The sequence below is a fragment of the Falco naumanni genome, chromosome 10 (genome assembly GCF_017639655.2).
Source record: "Falco naumanni isolate bFalNau1 chromosome 10, bFalNau1.pat, whole genome shotgun sequence".
Classification (NCBI taxonomy): Eukaryota; Metazoa; Chordata; class Aves; order Falconiformes; family Falconidae; genus Falco; species Falco naumanni.
The window spans coordinates 12,956,696-12,978,154 of record NC_054063.1 but is presented as its reverse complement, the minus strand read 5'-3'; the positions used below and the strand labels follow the sequence as shown (position 1 = coordinate 12,978,154).

General features: G+C 40.0%; 1 protein-coding gene across 2 annotated transcripts in view; it reads right to left on the bottom strand.

Moving 5' to 3' along the window:
• The window catches only part of MPPED2 (metallophosphoesterase domain containing 2), a 109,256-nt gene that overhangs the window by 47,573 nt on the left and 40,224 nt on the right, over positions 1-21,459 (bottom strand). For both annotated transcript variants that reach the window (XM_040609513.1, XM_040609514.1), the window contains exon 4: positions 1,298-1,523. In XM_040609513.1, the coding sequence (XP_040465447.1) occupies positions 1,298-1,523 (226 nt within the window). The remainder of the gene's footprint in view (positions 1-1,297; positions 1,524-21,459) is intronic.

Below are 21,459 nucleotides of genomic sequence, written 5' to 3'. Positions count from 1 at the left end.
TTATAAGCTATTACTAAAAAAGTTACTTTGAAATGTCTGTAAGAGGTGACTCCTAAGCTGAATTAAGATCACCTTTCTCAATTAGCTGATGCTGCAGGATTTAGAGTATTTGATTATTTTTTTTTTTTAGCTGAGCAATGTCAGGCTGATTTAAACAACAAGCTAAAGGCTGACTTAAATTAAAAAAAAAATTAGTAGCTTAAGTGAAGAATGTGAGATACAGAGCTAGATTACAATTTTGTAGCCAGCACTAATGGACACAACATGACCAAAAGCAGCACTGTCAGAAGTGTCAACGTGTGTGGTGCTGCATGAATTACCAAGGCCTGCAGGCCAAGTGAAAAGTCAATAGAGAGGAGATGAAGGGAAAAATTTCTAATATCTGTATAGGTTTGCCCAATTCTTTGGTTCAACCCTTGCCACTCCCCCTTCCTCTCCTACTTTCACCTTTAAAGCAAGCCTGGCACCAAAAATCTAAGTTATAAGACTATAATAAACCCTTCTTACAGGTGGACATAAATTAGCATTTAAGTACGTCAGCTGACGACTAAGAACACCAAGTAGCATAACGATTATCACCATCACTGAAGTTGAGGTTTCTGGTACAGCCTGAAAGGACCATGGCTGTTGTTAGCATGAGAATTTAAAACAAGTGCTGCTCAAGTCTCCACACAGAGAGGTATCAGGCGTCACAAACAACGTGTAGAAAAAACAAGGAAGAGTCTCCTTACTGCAAAACTGGACAGAAATGTTTCCTGCATATGCTTTGCACAGGGATGGAATGCGATCAAAACTGGCTTGCAATTTCATTATCACAACTTTAAAGGCAAAAAAAGCCTAGAACTGATCAGAAATAATGCTTAAAGCACCTGCTGCCTTGTACCTTGTGCTGTGTGCGTATTAAATACTACCACACTAATCTATTAGCACAGCAGACACACGTACCCAAGCAGCACACAGTGTACCGAAGCTTCTCTAATACATACCAAGATGACACTGCAGTTAATCCGCAAGCACAGAGTCGATATTGAACTTGCAATTTTTTAAGTGCATTCAGCAGGCAGAATAGAAATAATTACAATTCCTTTTGTCTTATTTCCCACACGTGGCTAAAAATAGCCTATCTATCCACACACACACACAAAAAAAGTGGCAATTGTTTCAAGGTGGTTTACAGTTAAGTTTGATACTGTTCTGTGGGGCAATACAACAAGGCAGCTTCATGCATTTTCAACAGGAATGATTCCTGCTGCAGTTCAAGTAATAAACAGCAAAGAAAGTTTAAATTGAGACTTACCATGGGGCACCGTATATTCGGAATCCTTTAACTGTTACCTCTGAATCTTGTAAGTAAATACTATTTGTCAGGAGTGACTGAACATTGTCAAAGTCCTCTGGTTTCAATTTGGACACAGAGGGAAAGCGGTAGTAATCTTGTTTAACAAGGTCTGCCATGAATTCCTTATCAAATGTCAGTTCATGATTCCCAGCAATCACTATTTTATATTCATATGGTAGGTTTCCTGAAATAACAAAAAAGAGGACTTAATTAGCACATTTTCCTCCCACACCAGCGTTGCCGGCACAATAAATAGACAGCTAGCAGCAACAGAATGAAATACCCAAGATCTGTGTGCATCTCCATGTTGAGCAGAAGTTATTACTGCTGCTTCTCTTCCACTGAGTGAAATGATGTTGAAATGTAAAGTAACAGGACACAAAGCAATGTCACAACCAAAACTGTGTACTGCAGAGTTAAAGCGCACTGGTAGGCGCCAAACGAGCTCCAAAGGTGGCATAAACCACCACTGCTCCCTTGCTTTCAGCTGATGACACACTGGTTTAAATTAGCCTAAGATGTGACACTGAGTCCTACCACTTGGAATCACAGCACCATTCAGGCTGGAAAAGACCTTTAAGATCATCAAGTCCAACCGTTAACCCAGCACTGCCAAGTCCACGACTAAACCATGTCCCCAAGCACCGCATCTACATGTTTTTTGAACACGTCTAGGGATGGTGATTCCACCACGTCCCTGGGCAGCCCATTCCAATGCTTGAGCATCCTTTCAGTGAGGAATTTTTTTCCTAATATCCAATCTATATCTTCCCTGGTGCAACTCTGCTGAATTGATGGGACTGGGTCAGAGTCAGCAGTCCTGAGTCCCAGCCCACAGGAGGGGGCTGCAAGGAGATGCCGTGGGTGGCTGAGTGGGTGGGCAGAGCAGCGACCCTAGGATGCTTCAAGTCTGTTGTGAGGGTACTAGGCACCGGGTACTGAATTAGACAAGTGGCATTTATTTCAGATCTAACCTGCTCTCCAAAGCTTCAGTTCATTTGCAATGGACTTTCACTTTATTCTTATTATTTATATATACATACACACACACACACATATATATGGTAGTAGCTCATTTCTGTAAGAAGTACAGGTGTAAAAGCACGAGATTCAGGCAAGTAAGACGTAAGGTAGGAAAAAGGAATTGTGGTTAATTCATTTACTGTGAGGGTCAGAGACAAATAATACAGACTTGATTACCCCATTTGGGGCAACTATTCCCACTGTTTGGAAGAAGGCATGGATCAGGCCCGTGGAGCCAGATTTCTGGAGTTCAGAGACAGATTTTCAAGAACTTAGTACCAACAATCAGTGCCAGATCTTCCAAATAAACACACTGGGTGTTGAGCTCTCTTAAAAATATGGTCCCATAACACAGTGTCTTCACAGAAGTGAGGTTCTTTTACAAAATCTGTCCCACCGTGACTTGCCAAAAATCACACGTAAGTTTGCATCAAAGCTGACTTCTATTGCCTTCACCACAAGCCTGATTTCCTACTCTTATACCACATCATTCACTTTGGTATTTATTCCTAATAGTCATTTATTTAGAATAGGTTGGGTTTGTGGGTTTTTTTTGGTTTTTTTTTTTTGTTTTTTTGTGGGTTTAGTTGCGGGTTTTTTTTCCATAAAGGCAACAGAATGAATGTGGAAATCTATGGGTCCATCTCCCAGTTCTGGTCCTCCTGATATCTTTCCTGAGGAACACAGAATCAGGTGCTATATACTTCTCATGAATAAAGCTCTCCTGAACAGATGTGGCTTGGCTAGTTTAAAACCTCTTTCAGCTTTCAAAACTGTTTGGGTTTGTGGTTTATTTTTTTAAAGTCAGTTTCAAAGTGAAGCTAAAAATATTTACAAAAATAACTTTCCCCTATATCAGCCTTATGAGGAACCAGTCAAAACCCTCTGCTTCTCAAAATTTACAGCACAGAACAGGAATTACACCTATACAAACATCATCTTTGCAAAATCAGTTAATTCTGGATAGAAAACCAAAAAGCCACAAATCTCTTGGAAAAAAAACCAAGCAAGTATCTTCATAGGCACCTCACATCTGAACAAAATGCAGATCATACATATTCATAACTCTGTGGTGCTGCATTAGATTAAAAGCTGCAGAAGATGCAATAAATGCTTCTCTACAGTTTATGCCTCACTCCTTTCCCTCTTCCCTCATCTCTGCTACATGCGGCTCTGCAATTCATTTTTATTTAAAAACTCAATGTGGCAGGTACCTACAATTCCTGCTCTCTTTGACCCCTGGGCACAAGGTAAAATTGCTATTTTCTCCTCTCTCAGGAAATGTAAAAGATACCACCGGCATGAAATTTGACACGCTTGTCATAACTATCAATCCCCCCAAAACAAGCTAGATGTGATAAGATTCTTGGAGAAGTAGGATGGAGAAGTTAAATTCAGGTTTCTGCCAAGTTATCAACATTTGCCAGTTTTAGCAGGGAAAACTTTTCATCTTATTGGATAAGTGTCCAAGTTTTACACTTCCTCCCATTTATTTTGATAGACTTGAAAATCAGTGCATTTTGCTGACATTATGTCCAATTAAGTCTAGAATATTTTTGCTTGAAGTCAATGGTTTTTTATCTTGACACCTTGAAAAAGAGGGCTCACTTTGAAGACACACGGGATGTGAAAAGACAAACCCACGGTGGCAGCAGTGATTATTAAAACATAGAAATGTAAAAATTATATATGTTACAGAAGCACCTGACATCAGTAAGGAAAACCAAACAGTATTTATTGCAGTTGGTGACAAGACAGTTGTTGATGTTCTTAGGACTAAGGAGAGGCTGTTTGGTCAGTTAAGAGCCAGGAAGGCACCAGGGAGCCGGGGGGGCTCTGGGAGAGAAGAGCCTCCTCCCCATGCTACTGGGGAGGCTCAGGACGTGGCCCCACCAGTGAAACTTAAGGACCAAGAAAGACCAGGACTGAGAAATAACACAAAAGAGGCATCAGAGAAGAAGCCCCATGTGGACCCAAGTCCACCAGCACCTACCCAGGAGCCCCAGCTGAGTGGCACCACGCACCCAGAACCTGCCAGCTGGTGCGCGGGCAGGGATGCTGTGGATGCACAGCTGCAGACCCACGCCCCCCGCCCAGCGACCACACGAGACGTGCTTCATTCTATTTCTGCACATACTTTTAACATTTACCACAGAATGAGTGCCAAGGTCTGACCTGGCTCCCCACCTAGCTCCCCGACCTCACAACCAGTCACATTTTGCTCTCATCTCCTTGGAGTTGGCGATGAGCAACACCACTCATCAAAATGCAAACGCATCAAAAGCCAGGCACAAGCGAAGGGGAGCAGCAAGAGGAAGTCTCATCCATTTCTTTCCTCTTCCCCCAGGAAAGACTATATAGCACTAATCACAGTAATAAATTACCTGCAATCAGATTAGCTATTTATTCATCGCATTCAGTTTTTCCCTTCCTGAAAGGCCCTGTGGCAGTACAAAACCTTCATTCTCTCTGAATTTTTTCTTCTTTCTGAATTCTTTCTGAAATACTTTGGCGTGTTTTCTTTCGGCAGTCCTGCCCTTTGTCTATAATCTGCTGACCTTCTGTGTTTAATATGGAAGGATAAACAGCCACACACAAAACTATCCTACTCCACGGTATTTTAGTTTCATCTTGACCAGATAATCTCTGCCTATCTATGTCCGCGCTGTCTGTACATACAGAGAGACGCTGCAGCACAATACACAGGTTGAAAGGCATTTCCTCATTTTCCTTCACTAAATTTTTATTAGCTACATTTGGTCTTTATTAGTCTAATTTCCTAACTACTAAATTTTCCATCGTGCATCAGTAATATTATTCATTCTAATTTATACTGTGAGTCTGGAAAACAGAAGAATCTTTTCCCAAGCAGGAAAAGAGTTTGATCTGTTTGTTGGGACGAACACTTCAGAAATCCCAATTGTCAACTCCCAAGGCAATAACTGAGTTTAAATTAAAAATACTTAACTGTTTAACAGGCGAGATCAATATGCAAAGATTAAAGCTACTAAAAAATATGAGGGCACCAAGCCTGTCAGGTAGAGTCACTTATACTGAAGTATTTTAAATACTGTGAATTTATGTGTATATACACACACAGGGTGCATATGTGTGTGCACACACACCTTCAAAATATATTTATTTTGGCTAAGATGTTTTTCAACACATGCCCTCAACAGTAGAAGCAAGGGCACAATGTAATAATTGATCATGAAAATATTGCAATTAGACAATTTGTTCTCCTCTGGAAGACAAAAAGTCAGTATAACTCTTACTCAAATAAAAGCAAAGATAGCTAACTGTGAGTAACTTGTAAAAATCTAATTTTTTACAGCAAATACATTAATCTGGGAGTCTCAGAAGGTTTCTGTGACTTCTCATTTTAACAAGTCAACCCTCAAGCTACAGTCCCACCCACCTTCGTCTCCCAAGCATTCATCCTCACTCCTGTGCCACCACACCTCTGCCACCACAAGGATTCAGTGGCTGCAGAGCACAGTGGATCAGGAAACTGATCCAGCTGAAAACTGATGTAGCAAAAAAAGAATGCGGCCCCGTGAACACTGGTAAGGCAGGGCTTTTGCTGGCTGCAACCCCATACATCACTTTACAGTGTTAGCAGACCAACAGACTGACTTTAAATACACCTATTACACGGGACAAGGGGGAAGCTGGGGAGACAGCAGGGGATGGAGGGCATTTGGGTTTTTTAAGCTATGTAATCAGGTGTTCCACTTTTTTTTTTTTAAGTTCACCTCAAGTAGGTGATTCTAGGAGTCCATAATCTATTGAACAACTGTTCCATTTTAACGCCATGCTTCGTATGAGTACAATTCAGTCACACAACCCAAGTTCTGTAGAGCTGCCAGACTTGAAAAGGAGTCTGACTGGCAATGAATGTTAACTGCCGAGTCCCTACAAAAATAGAAAATTACACGGGGTTTTTTTTTGACTGCTCTTACCTACAAAACCCACAGGGAAGTAGGGAAATAAGCAATAATGTGATACTAGTTGACTATAAAGTGGTAGAAACCTGTATTTACACACCAATGCTATGCAAGTGCTTTTGATGTGAAGCTCTGAATATGCATATGCATGCATTAACTATTCAAACCACACAACACTTCCATGAAATGCGAAGTTTTTTCATGCCCATTTCATAGCCTCACAGACCCTTTGGCCATATGTTGAGAAATGGGCTGAGAAACCTTGAAGTACAAATCTTAGTCCCTTAAAAAAGAGAGAAATACGTACAAATGAATCGTCTTGAATTTACGGTATATCACACACGCTTCAAAAGTGCAAAACTGGTCACGGAGCATTCACCTATAACCAACCACATATGCATCCAGAGATAAACTCTGAAGGAGCAGATTTTGTGTCTTTCCCATGGGCTTTCCATGCCCCCAGCAGCACAGGTCGCTATCAGATGTCTGACCACAGCTGCCCACCCGCCCACGGTCAGCAGGCAAGGCAACCAGCACAACCTGCAACTGGTCCGCAGCGCTCTAACTCTTCACACAGGTTTCTCACGGAAAGCCCGCTGCATCTCAGGGCCACGGTTTCTCTCTTTTTCCAGCATTTACAGCACAATCTTAACACACACAGACCCCCTTCAGCTTTTTAAAACAAAGAACATCTCAAAGGCACTCATTTCTCCTTTGGCAGAAACAAATGAGTCAGTACAACGTAAGTACAGTTGCACAGGCTCCAGCTTTCCGATGATAAGCTGGACTTCTCTCACCAACAATCAACTTCAGGCACCAAGATTCAAAATTGGGTAGGAAAAACAGTTTTCTAGAATGAGACTGACCAACTGACTGTGAAAATATTCCTACTGTTTTAAACAAACAGCCTTTACAAGAAGTGCCCAACCGAATAGCTGAAACTGATGTCAACCAACACACTGGCTGAAAATGTGACTCATTAATTTCTATGTATTTTACCCCTCTGCATCTGTAGAAATCTACAGAATGAAATAATCAAAAACAAAAAAGCAGGCAAATAAAAGACAGAACATGCACAAAACCAAAACATGCTTCTCAAGAAGTACAAAGAACTGAAATACAAGATTTCTCAAAATCTTCTTGATGAAAACTACACAACCAGCTTTTTAAACTATCATCAGTTCAGATGCCTTCCCCCCCCCCCCCCCCCAAAAAAAAAAAAAAAAAAAAAAGAATAAAGAAGATTTTGGAAAGGAAAAAATAAAGGCAAAACACACATGGGCAACAGCAAGACGAGCAGATGAATGGAAGTTTAACTGTTTTGCCTTTATGCAAAGAAAACATCAGACCACAGCACAGGGAGAAGCAAAGGCTGAGATCCTTGAATTCCTGTGATAAATCTAATGCTTGTACATTAAAGCTCCCCTTTGTTGAAAACGCTGTTAGACACAACAAAACAGAAATGTTAGGTAAGTGCAAGCTCTGCCTCTGACCTTTCACTCTGTAACCGTCAGGCTTCATTAATTTTCACAAGGCCTGACAGCTCTAGCGTTAATACTCACACTTGAGGATCGAGCCACACAGCAGGTTCAGACTGCTACCTTCTCCTCTGAAACTCATGCATTACGATTTCTTCCATGCTGGCAATGGAAAACCAAGTCTAAGAAACATTAAACACAAAAAACTACGTTACAATAATGCCAAGGTCGAGCCATAAACCCATGAAAGCAAGGAAGTACCGAGTGACTCTTGCCTCAGCACCTATAACTCAGCAATGCAGCACCAAGGTACTGCAGCAAACACAGTCCCAGTGACCGCAGATACGGTGCCACGGGACCTGTACGGGCATTCAGGAGAAGTCTGACGCTGCGGAGTCAGTGGTACCTAATACCAAGCGCTTCCACTCCTTCTCTCTCCCATAGGTAAACATAGCGAATTTTGCACAACATCACCAAGAGCAGCAGGAACCCCGCACTGCAGGACCGCGTCAGCGAGGGGTCTGATCGCGTGATGCTCTGACATCTGTAACAATTCCTTGCTTTTATGTATTTATGTCTCAACCGTAACATTATTCTAATGTAACTGTTTGTGATTAATATCCTTCTCCTCTCTGTTAGAAGGAAAAACGTGGTACAACAACAATCTTTTGTTTCACTTCAGTGTTCCACACCTTCCTTAGTGTTACCCTGACATAACTTGTGTTGGGTTTTGATCTCAAGAGTTGTTTTGAATTTCACTGGGCTACTGTTATTAAAACATTCTTTGAAACATGGAAAGTTTTATCAATCAATACATGGCATTTGTTTTGAAACAGACCGAATCTGAAGTTTTTGTTTAGCCTAACCTCAAAAACAAAAATCCTCCACATTTTGCCGCTCACAGCACTTGCCAAAGTGAGGTGTAAAAAGTCCCCCAAATTGACTTTAAAATTATGAAATCTGACACAGAAGCAGCACAGATTGCTTCCTAGTTCCTGGAAAAGCAGGCTTGTAATTATGTAACCTAAAAAATGGAGCTTTCAAGAGGAAAAAAAAAAAGAAAAAAACCCCCACCTAACCTAACATCAAAAAAGCTGACCACTATGAAGTTTCCCTTTAAATTTAGCAAATTCTGAAAACAACACCCTCCCTGGAAATGGCAATAGCCTTCCTCTTCCCTTTCACTTTTAAAAATGCTTCTTGCACAAATGGTAGTTCCTGCTACTCCTTGCTTTCCCACAGCAAAGCAATACATAAAGCACTACCACGGCTGCACTGGTGCTATGGGCGCACATCCAAAGAGATCCTGTAAGTGAAACGGCACTCACCTGGGCAAATCTGCAAGGTTTTCAGGCAAGAACATCTTTTGCCTGGCAGAGCTGAATGAAGGGTGTTCCCCTAAGCAGAATTACCCCATGTTTACACTTATAATGAGATTTGCACCTAACCCCCTGTAGTTTAAGGACTATAGTGCACGTATACTCCCCTGGAGAAATACGTTATACCTTGTCCAACAGGATTTTACATTTTCTCTTGCAATCAAGATCTTAATGTAGCAGGGCTGACAAGTTTTAAACCAGTTTCAGCTCTGTGTGGTTTTGAATGGCTCAGATCTTGAACTCTGAATATCAAGGCTGAGAACAGGTACATAAAACTCTGCCTTCACAGTGCCAGTGGGGCTAAGCAAAAATGTTCTCCTTGAACTTGATTAAGACTAAATTGAAAAGGAACAGTTTTGGTTACTATTACATTAGGCTAAAATACAGAAATGAACCCTAATACTATCCAAATCTAATAAGAACAAGCCATCTCTATTTCAAAATTTTCAAAGCTTTCTCTATAAATGCATCACAGATCAATTTACATGGTACTTTTGCCAATAAGCAAAACGAGATCACAGGTTCCAATTGGCTTAACTCATATTGGAAAGTGCAAAAGCAAATGCTAGAAAATGCAATTACTGCAAACAAACTCCATTTTCTCCACTCAGGAGGGAATTTCAGGGAACATTTTATTGCCCTCAAATAATATTTCTAAAGGCATCAATACACAATTCTATTTTCTTTTCGGAGTCCCCCCACACTATATAACCTAATCCTCTATAAAGAAACTCACCAGATTTTGAAATAATATATTGGTTGTTGATATTACCTTGTGCACGCACATATTGTATCAATTTAAATGATTTTTCTCCATGAATCTTAAGAATATAAAACCCAACAGTCACTGCCTGACACAAACAGATCTGGACCTACTTCCCATAACATACCCTTTGTCTCTGTAATTTACATTTCCAATTGAGTCTTTTTTTCCTAAAATAAATGATTAAAAGCCATCAAAAAGGAGGTCATCTTGAGAAACAATTATACAGAAAGTAATTAAGCTAATCATAATTATCACAGACAATGTCTTGGTATTTTCACGTACATGTATATTTTCACATTGCAAAAGACCAGGGAACGCTAAGGACAAGATCTTCCAGACAAAGTAAAATATTTATTTAAAAGAGAAACAAGTCTGGATATAAATTTCTCACTACTTACTGAAAGAAAACTTAAGGAAGGAAATAAGAATTATGAATGCAGGACCCAGATTTAGATACTGCCCCACATTTTTCTGCCTTATTGACAGGGACCACCTTTATGTATGCAGTTGAACCTCCTTTTCTGTGCACAGGGTTGAAATGCACACCCCTATCAGGACACTTCCAACATCTACTACCAATTTTAATATTAAAAAATCAAGGGAAACACATATAATCACCAGAAACATCCTGAATCCATCCTACTTTGAACTTGTCCCCATAATATGTTTTCTGATTTTTAAATGAAAGTCTTTGAGACTTACAAATGCACACAGCAGCAGGCACATACCTCCCTCTGCCTCACAGCCTGGTAAAGCCTAGTGAGTATTTCTAAAAAAAAAACCCCTCCAAATGCATCCTTTTTTTCTGCATCCTAGGAAGGTGGTCAGAGCATCTTATGAGACCAAAAAGTCTCAAATACATAAACCAAGAAACTGCTGGTAACTATTTTAATTTTCTTTCTATAATACAGTAGATTTTACGTAACTTCTCAATTTTTATGCATGGAGATGAAATCCTTCCTTTCAAAACTACGATTTTTGAGCACACTGCTGGTAAATCACTAAACATACTGGGGCTCAGACTTACCTGACTACCAATACTAATGTAACATGGATAAAATCCCATAACAGTAAGGGAAAAAATAATAAGCAGGGGCAGCAAGAACAATTGCAAGGAAAATAAACTGAAAGGAAAATGAAGAAGTCAGATAAAATATTTTTATAGTATCCCAAAGGTTTTAAAACCATGTACTGCTGCCTAAAAGCAGGACAACAGCTTTTTAATAACTCTGAGAATGTAACATTCTCCAATGTGCTAAAGTAATTAGCTGCTCTTGAAATTTCACCCTGTGATCATGTTTGGTGCTACTTGTAAACATTTAAGTATGAGAGGCAAGTCTGATGTTCAAAGGTGGTTTTAAACATATCTTTGGATGGCGATGCTGGTGTTTCTTGGGAATTGCTTCTTCCTTTTCCAAGCTGGAAGAGGAGAAATCCAAAACCTGAACTAAACTCCCCTTCTAGAAGCAGCCCAACATACATCTGAAAGCACTGTGTACTCTATCTCAGAGCTACCCCCACAGTCTTTGCATGAAATTTTTACAGAGAATAAAAAAATAAAGTACACAGAGAATGCAAACAGAAATTACAGTGAACTAAAAATATTCAGGCAGGCTTTTATGAACCTCCAGTATTATTTTTCTAATGCCATATTTGAATTTATTATTCTAAATAAACCTAAACATTCCATTATAGTCTTTCAAGATGAACTTGGATACCAGGAATCTCCTGAGCCCTGTAAGGAAATTCCTTTTAATAACCCAGCCCACAGAGGTTTCTTAGCTACTAAAGGAGACAACCAAATCGCCCCAGCTGTATCATGTTATTACAAGGAACTGAATTCCTCTTATGCAGCGTTGGTGTTTTTTTTTTCCTAGCCATTTAGAACTGCCTGAGCAGAATGACACATAGCCTCAAATACCTTCCTTATAAATTTAAGCACATATAGCAACCCCAACCGCTAAAAAAAAAACCAGCAGAAGGAAACTTTCAGCCTGATAAAGGTCTAGAAGGATAATGATGGAAAGTGGTGCCAGCGATTTCTGAGTTCCAAATCTCACTCCTGCTACTATTTGTTGCCACCTCCCCTCTTCTCCTGGCTTTGCAGAATTTCAATTGCCAAATTATGTTACAGCATCGGGACCTCACAACAGACAGTTCAGACTGAAGTTTCTTTAAAAACCCAAGGCACCGCTCTTTGGATTCCAGTGGACAAACCTATGTGCTGAAATGCCTCCTAATTGTCCTTCCAAAGAACAGATCAATGAAAAATACCGTGTGTAAGGTAGACTCCGTTCTGCAATATAGAGTTTGCGTGCTTTATTTGTGATGGAATTCAGGTGAAACTCTTACCTTTCCTATCCCTGTTACAACTACATTGGCCCTCTGCTGCAGCTGTCTCTGCTTCTTAATAAGGATAATAGTAAGCACGTAATGTACTAAGGTAGTGAAATGTTTTTGAATCAAGTTAAATGGATATGAAAGATTTATGGCACTTGTATCTATGCACCTGAATTTACAGTAGCGTTTTCACAAGGTGCTGCAAAATCTGTACGATGCAGAGTCTGTACTTTTTTTGCATACAGAACTACACCAAGGATTTTGGTACATAAATAAGTATTTCTCTGTAATGTGAGACATTATCATCAAGTGTTAGGGCATGCAGCATTCCCTATTTTTTTACCTAGTGTGCTTTCTGCAGAGTAGGGTCTCTCTTGACATACCCATTTTAGCCATCATTTTTAGACTTTAAAAAAAAAAAAAAAAGGAATGAAAAAAACTGCTGTATAAGGGCATGATATGCAGGCCTCGAGTTTTGCTGAATAAAGCAACAACTCTAGTTAATCAGAGCTGGTCATTAAGACCAAGCACTAAGAGAACAGTTATTTCAGTCACTTACACCAAGGTAACAATTTATTTCTTATTTATCCTCCTTTCTGCTAAGGTTTTGCCATTTCACCTCAGAGGCAAGCATCATTGTTTTTACAGCTGGCTTCATGGAAGCATTTGTTTATGAACGGCTATATTGCTTCCACTATAACTGTACACTCTCTAGTAACTCACCCAAACGCCAGGACGCACTTTAACACAGCTAGCCAGAGCTGTCGGTCACCAGGTCACCAGATCCATGGCTCTTCCTTCCCTGTCCCCAGGGGCAGTGCCACGACAGGGCAGCCCCCCGGCCATCCTGGCTCCACAATTCCCTCCCTGCCTGCCACACGCCAGCTAATGGCACACAACGAGAATTTACAACCAGGAGAGTGCAAATCGAGAATTTACAACCAGGAGAGTGCAAATGGCGAATGGCTTTCGCTCCAGAACTACTCTGGGAATTGCCTCGCCTGGGGTTTTATGAGGGGACGTTACTCCAGGGCCTTTACCCTCAGCACCAGAAGTATGGCTACAGCTACTTTGTTTTATTCCCAGCAAGCACTGAAGCTTGAAGCAGGGACAGAGGACAGCAGAAGCAACAAACTACTTCCTCACAACACTCAGGAGACATCTCCTGCATAAAAAAAAGTGGGAAATTTCATGGTTGCCTTGCAGCTTCCCTGCTCACCCCTCAGCAGCGAAGGCAAATGCCAAATGCTGCTCAGGGAGCGGGGGGCTAGAGAGTAAGGCCCGGGGGAGGGCAGCTCAGGTAAAACTAAAGAAGTACAGCTCATTTTTTATCATTTGCAGCTCTGTTTTAAACTAAAACCCTCCATGTCAGCTGATTACACTAAAAAATTTAATGGCAACATTCAGGGGAAAAGGAGCAATTGCACTCCCATACCCAGCCTGGCCTGTAATACTAAAGCTTCTGGTTCATTAGAAAAGATGTACATAATTCTGAGGTCTTTAAGGTTCACTTATCAACAGTTACAGGAAATTCAAAGCGCAGAGTGTTCCCGAGCTCTCATTTCTTAATTTTATTACCTTGGGAAGGAATGAAGCTCTGGGAAAAGCAGGTGAACCTCCACTATTTTATGTCCCTGCGCTCTCATTTGTCTCCCTCTTCTTTGTAGCCTCCGTCCCTCCCCCAGTTTGATGTTATTTTGCTCTCTTCTGTGTTGGCTTTGCATCTTCATGCTTTCCTCCCTACATTGCTATCCCCTGTTGTGCCGCTTTGTTCCTCCTCTGCTAAATGTACCATCAATAGCAAGCACGGGTTTGGTAGCCGTCCCCTCACAGCTGGTGTGCGGGATGAGAGGAGAGCAGCCCAGCTCAGTGAGGTGCGGTGCTGCAGTGACCTGAACCTCGCAGCCATCGCAAGTAATGAGGAACGCCGCTCCCAAAGCCGGGAAGGGCCACCATGTGCCAGCACCCAGTGCTGAGACCAGCCCAGTGCCATGGGACGTGGCAGCGCAGTGGGTCCTCCAGCCCTGTGCTGGGCTTTACCCAGAGGTGCTGCTGCCCGTGGATCTGGTAACCCACTTGACGGAGCAAGCACCGTTATTCACACTGTCCTGCGCAGGGTGACAAAGCAGGACAAAGAAAAACACAGACTCCTTTAGCTCTGGGAGAAGAGGTTTCTCTTCTTTTCCTCCTCACCAGTGGTACCAAAGTGCCTACAAATGTAACACCCGTTCTCTGAAATCAATATACTCCCTAAAGATAGTCAATGAAGATTTCAAGCTCTTCTAACAGGCATGACGGGGGTGGATGTGAGAGGTGGAGTTACACAGGGTCTTTCTTTCACAGCCCTTTTGTGCCAAGACATTGTGTCCCAATACATAAAATGTATGCAGAATTTGCCCGAGCTCAAGTACTTGGCTTCAGCTCACTGCAACAACAGGGTTAATTAAGCTACGCAAGCTGCTTATAGCCAGCAAGAAGCAACAATCTTTTTTTTTTTTTTTTTTTTTAACAAAAAAGTCAGTAATTCTTGGAACATTTATTAACCCCCTAGTGCAGGCAATTACTGTAAGATAAAGGTCTGCCAGTCTTGCATTAACATAAATTGCTGCATGTTGCTATTCTACAGCATAGTAATGTCCACAACAGTGTGAATAAATGCTAACATTTGAGTTTTGAGCTTGATTCAACCCCCCCAATCTCAGAGTTTTAGCAGATTTTCACTCTCAGTGGCTGTTTGGCCACAAAAAAATTACCATTTTACACAAGCCAAAAGAATGCAGGATGGCATTTCACACAGATACTGTTTTGTAGCTCGGTTCAAGGTAATCTCACACATTTCTGAACATGCAGAACTGAAAAGAGGAAGGGGGGTAGGAAGCACAAAACTCAAAGATCATTCCTGCTCTCCGCAAGGTTCTGTAGTCACATACAACACAAAAAAACCCCAGCACTGATTAAAAAAAAAAAGGCTTTGTAATAGACAGGACACTGCCAACCAGCTTTAAATTGAATTACACAGCCTGCTAATCTTTATGATGAAATAAAATTTCTTTGAACACTACACATTATACTAAAATCTGCAGTGCTTTCTTCCCCCAGCCCCAACCTCTCTGCTCAAAGCGACTCCTCTACCCCGAAACCATTGTTCTTTCTAAGCAGGAATGTGATGCTCTACTAACAGAAAGACTTCTTATTTTAATTAGATATTGCTAATATGGAGTGCGTGTTGTGAAAATTTAGTAAAGAGATTTTTGCACTTTGTAGTTTTGATGCAACATTGAATTTGTATGTGGCAAAATAAATCAATGGTGTACAAAGAACACATACTTTGACTGCTTTCCATTGAAATCATTCTCGTATTATGACACATGGCTACAGCAGTGATGCTGGAGGAAGAATCTGATGACAATGTCTATAAAACTTTCTATTTGGGTGGCATTACTTATTTCATGACTGGTCAATACAGCAACCGTAAATCTCTGTTCTGTTTTAAAGTGTATTTGCAGGAAAGGGGGAATTGAAAGGAAGAATCATTTTGGTTATTTTATAAATTTGTATTGGTTATGGTTTATTATTTGAAACCTGATCATCTTCCTCTTTTAAGACAACAGCGGTCCAGGGAAGCAGATCCAAGAAATGACTGAGCAATTCTTGTGATTCAAAGTCCCATCCAGTAATTGTGCAATACTTTCCATGCTCACAAGCTCCTTTCTTTCACTGAAAATTACTAAATGAGTATGTTATAAAGAGACACTCAATCCAGAACATTATTCTCTTTGAAAGCACATTTCACCTGAGCCAAGTTTTTTAACGGCTGTCAAATCACACCTTAATGTTTGGTCTGACTGACCATGGCAGGTAGTATACAACTTGCATAATGGATTTTACACTGCATCTCTAGTTAAAAGTTAGTGATTACAGTTTAAAAAAACAACCAAACAATTCAAAGTTTATCTGTACGCCATTAACAGATAGTAAAAACAGTTCCTTGTGAAATTTCTTTATGAAAAGTTGCCAGGAATAACAAGAGCAAAACAAGAAACAGCTGATCAGATATGAATAAACTTATACTGCTCCTCATGCACATATTTCACTTTAGTCCATGGAAATTCTACTATCTTGACACTCATTTCCATACAATTTCTGCTGGTTTACCTTTCAAATTCTACTTCTAGGGTTCTGTTTTCTACAAAGCATCTAGTATCTGACCCAGAGCAGGCGATAAGTATGAAGCAGCAGCTCTTACAACGATAGATCAAAAGTAGCATTTTGCATTTTTTTTTTCACTTTTGTTTTCACATTTCACTGTAGATTGCTACATCAAGAAAACACTGTTCAGCTTATTACAAAAATCCACATGGCTGTATTTTCCCACTATTTTATAAATACAATAAAAATGTAACATTCAAACTATTTTTCTATTCCTCTGAGGAAAAAAAAACAACCCTAAAATTAGTTTTAATGTATCTAAAAAAGCTGTATACAAACAAAAGCTGAACACTGATGATTAATTTAGTCAAGCCATACAGGAATTTAAAACCAAGTACAAATGAGAAGTTAACTGTGACATTAAACACAGCTCTACTTAGAACAAAAGCAAAAGGAACTATTCTTAAGTAGTGATACTGCAATTAAACGTAACTTGGTAGAAACTTTTTTAAACTTTTCAATAAAGACAGAGTGAGATACATAACCCAGATAACTAAACATATAAAAAAAAGCACCAAACCAAGAAAATTTGAAGACTCTAGATTTCATCTCATAAGTCTTGGGGGGGGGGGGGGGGGCGTTCAGCAGCCAGCTCAACCTCTTACTGAAGTACGTGTATCTCATTCCAGTGTCTGAAACCTGAAGAAGCATCTCACCAGAGCCACCCACAGAAGACATAGCTGTTTTCAAAATTAGACTAATAGATTTTCCTGGGAGTTGCTTCCCTCTCTCCCAGAACAGCTGTGCAAAACCCATACACACTTACAGGATTAAAGCTACCTCAGCATTTTCCTGCGCTCACAATGAATGCAATTTTTTCTCAAGTGCTAAGAGTTTTGTTCATCAAAATGGTATTTCATGTTTAGTCAATTATTCATTCTAGCTATAACAAGTAGAGCAATATAGGGTTCAAAATATGCTCCAGATGGTAAAAACACAAATCAGAAATAAATCAATTTATAAAAATAGGAAGAGATTTGTTTTTATTGCCATAATTTTACTTTAAAATATTCATAAGCTTCCTTCTGGTTCTAAATTAGTTCAGAGTACTCTGAGCTCTCTGAATTTGGAGAAATTTAGAGCTTACTGCTTTGTTTTTATAAAAAAGCATCCTGTCAGATGCTAAAATGATTCATATCAGAAATACACTTTTACAGAGCAGAAGTTCCCCAAAAGAATTCTTCACCACAATGAAAGAGTTTTCAGTGTACGTTAGCAGAAGGAGCACACTCATACAAAACCCTAAATGAATTATGTCCGGAGAAGAGAAGAGAAGAAGGGTAGATAAAATGAGAGAATAACTGAGCCAGCCCAGAGAGACTGAGAAATGATACACAAGGAATGTGAACCAGAATTTTTAAACAGTGATAAGAGCCTGATCTTACTATTAAACTATTTTTTTACAGTACATTTTTTTTTTCAGATTAAATTACACTATCTTCAAGGTCAAACACTATTTTGGCAGGTGTCTGGCTTACAGTTTTGAATATAATTTCAAGTTTCTACAGTACTAATGCAGAAACCTAAGTGTAGGCTGGAACCAACTGTCTGTCCATATCTCTGAGAGCAACAGCACAATTCCAAGGCTCTTCCCATTCCGACATCCATTCCATGTACCAGCCAGCAGTTCCAAGCTGAAGATGCTATTTTCAATAACTTGACATTCACACAAAAGTGAACTTGGAAAGGGCTGACAATATGTTTCTGAGGACCAACCACATCCATATATGCAGAGCGTAACAAGAAAACCTTTCTTTTCACTTCAAGTAACATGGTGAACTACACCACAGAAAAAAAGCTGAATTTTTATTATAGCTCAATCAACAAGGTTTATACTAAAGGCAAGCACATATTACAGGTAAAAAAATATTTCTTTCAGTACAAACCCATATGTATTTGTCCACTAAACCATTCACAAAGTTCCTCAAGTTGTTATCCCACAGAAATTAAGAAAAATGCATTAAAAAAAAAAAGACATGAAAGAGGGGGAAAAAAAAAATGAAACAGTCAAGTTGCTAAATCCCAGAACAACTCAGAAAACACCTAGCCAAATTCCACTCAGCTCCACAGACATTAACCAGCAGTAATTTCACTTACTGGATTTATTCGTATCTACCACTGCAGTATTTTGCCTAGCTCGTCCAGCAATATGCCTTATACTAAAAATTTTCCACTGGGGAGAAAAAAAACCCAAACAAAAATGAATAAAGTAAGAGATAACCACTGGATAAAAAATGAACAAAACTGGCTATTTGAGAAAAATTACTAAACCAGATGCAAATTATTCACACAAGTAAGGATGTGCATAATCAGGCCCATACTAATTGAGCACAATAAACATACCGTCACTCATTAAAGATTTGTCTGCTTGAATTTATCTTTGCATTCTCTTCAGTTCTAACAAGTTAGTCAATCACTTCCCATGACACAGGGATGGAAACGTTGCACTATGAAGACAGAGCTATAATTAGATATTCCTATATTTCATTTCACATATATGACTGAATGAGAACGGATGGGAAAAATATGAACGGTGACAATAACAGTATGTTGAAACATTCAGTAAGAAATGTATTAGGCATAGAATAACATCTTAATTCTTCCTCAGCACATAATGCTGTGTTTACTGCAAGGTCAGTTAAGTTACTATAAGAGATTTTTAATGAAAACAATTATAAATTTAAAATAACTGTGTTTAAAGCATTTAACAGTCACTAAGGTCAAGTGATTACAGCAGTTACAAGACCCAAGGGACATGTTCACACCAAAACAAAGTGAATAAATTACCTCAGCCAGCATATGTAATCACTAAGTGACCACAGAGGTTATTCAATGTATAAGACCAGAAGACTTTCATGCAAAACCAATAATGAAAATTTATCAGCTAAAGGGAAAAAAGCATAAGAACTAGTAAAAGTTGCAGGAAAGGCTGAGAGAGAGGAGCGGGAAGGAGCATGTGGAAAGCATATTTTACGACTGGGCTGCCGAGACAAGGAAGAAGGATGAGTGTTAATGAAATGGATGGACAAGACGCTGAACATTTTGCTCAAGTGAGATACCTGAAGAGCTGCAAAGGGATGCAAGACCCAAGAAATAAAAAATTGCAGGGTTGACAGAAGTGCTCTCTGTCCTGTCTGACTGGCATATGTAACACCCAGGGCAGTACAGCCAGGCAGGCGTTCAGAATGATCATCTTTGAACTTTTCCCTTGGCTTTACTGCCAAGAAAATTACGGACAGTTATTGTGTTTTAGTTATCCCATTATATAATCCTAGTGGAGATAAGGCTCTGGGGTTTTTACCACAGGGTATGTAAAATAAGCTGTAGAATGAAGCCGAGCTTTGATCTTGCTTCTCTCCCTCATGGTATAAACGATACAGATGCCTTGTCTCCATTACTGCTTCACAACACAACTACCAGTGGAGAAAACGATGCACACAAAGATATGAAAACCCCTTTCTATAAAAGCAACACTGCATTTGATGGGAGATCTCAGCCCATTGCTTTGGAATAAGGTTCTTACCAACTATGATGGAAAGAAGCTGCCTCCCACTGGTATGTATCTTTTAAACTATTACATGTCATCACCTCACAATCTTGAACGTATTAATCTTCACAATATACACAGTCAACAGTAAAATGCAGTTACTCCCATTTTGCAGAGAGGAGCATAAAACAAAGTGGCAAAAGGGCAGGCCTGACTCATAGTATTACAATTCCAGATGAGGACACCAATGCCACCAGATTCCACAGGGGAATCAATTTTCTGCCTCACCTTATACCAGAAACCTAATAACTGGTATTGTCATATAGATGAAAATGCAAGTGGACTCTGTGCATGTAAAAAAAAAAAAAAAAAAGAAAGAAAAAAAGAGAGACAGAAAGAAAACAAAAAAAAAAAGGGGGGGGGGGAAAGGAAATAACAAAAGTTTTCTCTGTGTCTGAAATATGAAAGCCTGAGGCCAAAGCCAGTAGGTCCTCACACAATCAAAGCTTCCAGTTTCAATGACACTGCCAAAGAATGCAAAATCTGCTTTCTCAGATAAATACCATACTGACTTCTACAAGAACTATATATATGCTATAAGAAAGCCCCAAGGTAAATTACTGAGGCTGGAAAAAACCCTATTTCAAAGTGTTAGAATTCTTCTGTTGCAAATGTTAAACCCAGGATCTATGTGATAAAATAACATCATCATGAAACACCTCTTAGATACAAGGAATGCCAAGTGGCTGCCAATACTGTAAGATCACCACATGAAAGGGTGAAAACACACGAGCAGCTTGCTTGTTTTGGCTTTCTGCAGCACTGAGTTAGCATTTTCAAGTGCCAAGCACTGGGCATGGACTCTGGCTGTATCAAAGCAATGCTTGTGAAATGACTCAAAGTCCAAAGAGGAACTTGGCTAGCCAGGCACTGCTCTCAGCAGCGCGTTCAGGGTAGACTCTGGAGGTCTGTGCTCTCCAGAAGGCAATTCTTTTTCTGGAGCTGCCTGGCATCGGTACTAACAGAACCTCACTGAACAGCCGTGCTGCCCAGGCTTCCCTCCAAGGACTGCAGCACTGGAGGACCACACCGCCCACCGCTGCACAGCCTCCCACTGCCCTTACCTTGCTTGTTCCTCCTCCTTCACAACACTGACATTTACAGGTTATCACAAAGAATGCTCCAAAGTTGAGGAAGTTGTCTATGTCTCTTCCCCCAACCTATGTACCAACCCACCTACTTCTGCTACCGCTTCTTACTTCCCGGTCCTGTGATTACATTCCGAGAAAAAGGACAGCTTTGAGCCCATAAAATCTAGTGCTGCTTTCTAGAAATAAGAATGATAAAACTAAATTACAGTAATATGGCAGTATCTGAAAGCCCCAATCCCACGTGCACAGCAATAAAAAGGAGGAAAATGTTCTTTAAAATTGGGCTGTAGAAATCAGAGGTCAGAAGGAAGATAAAAAGAACAGTATGGAGAAAATGCAA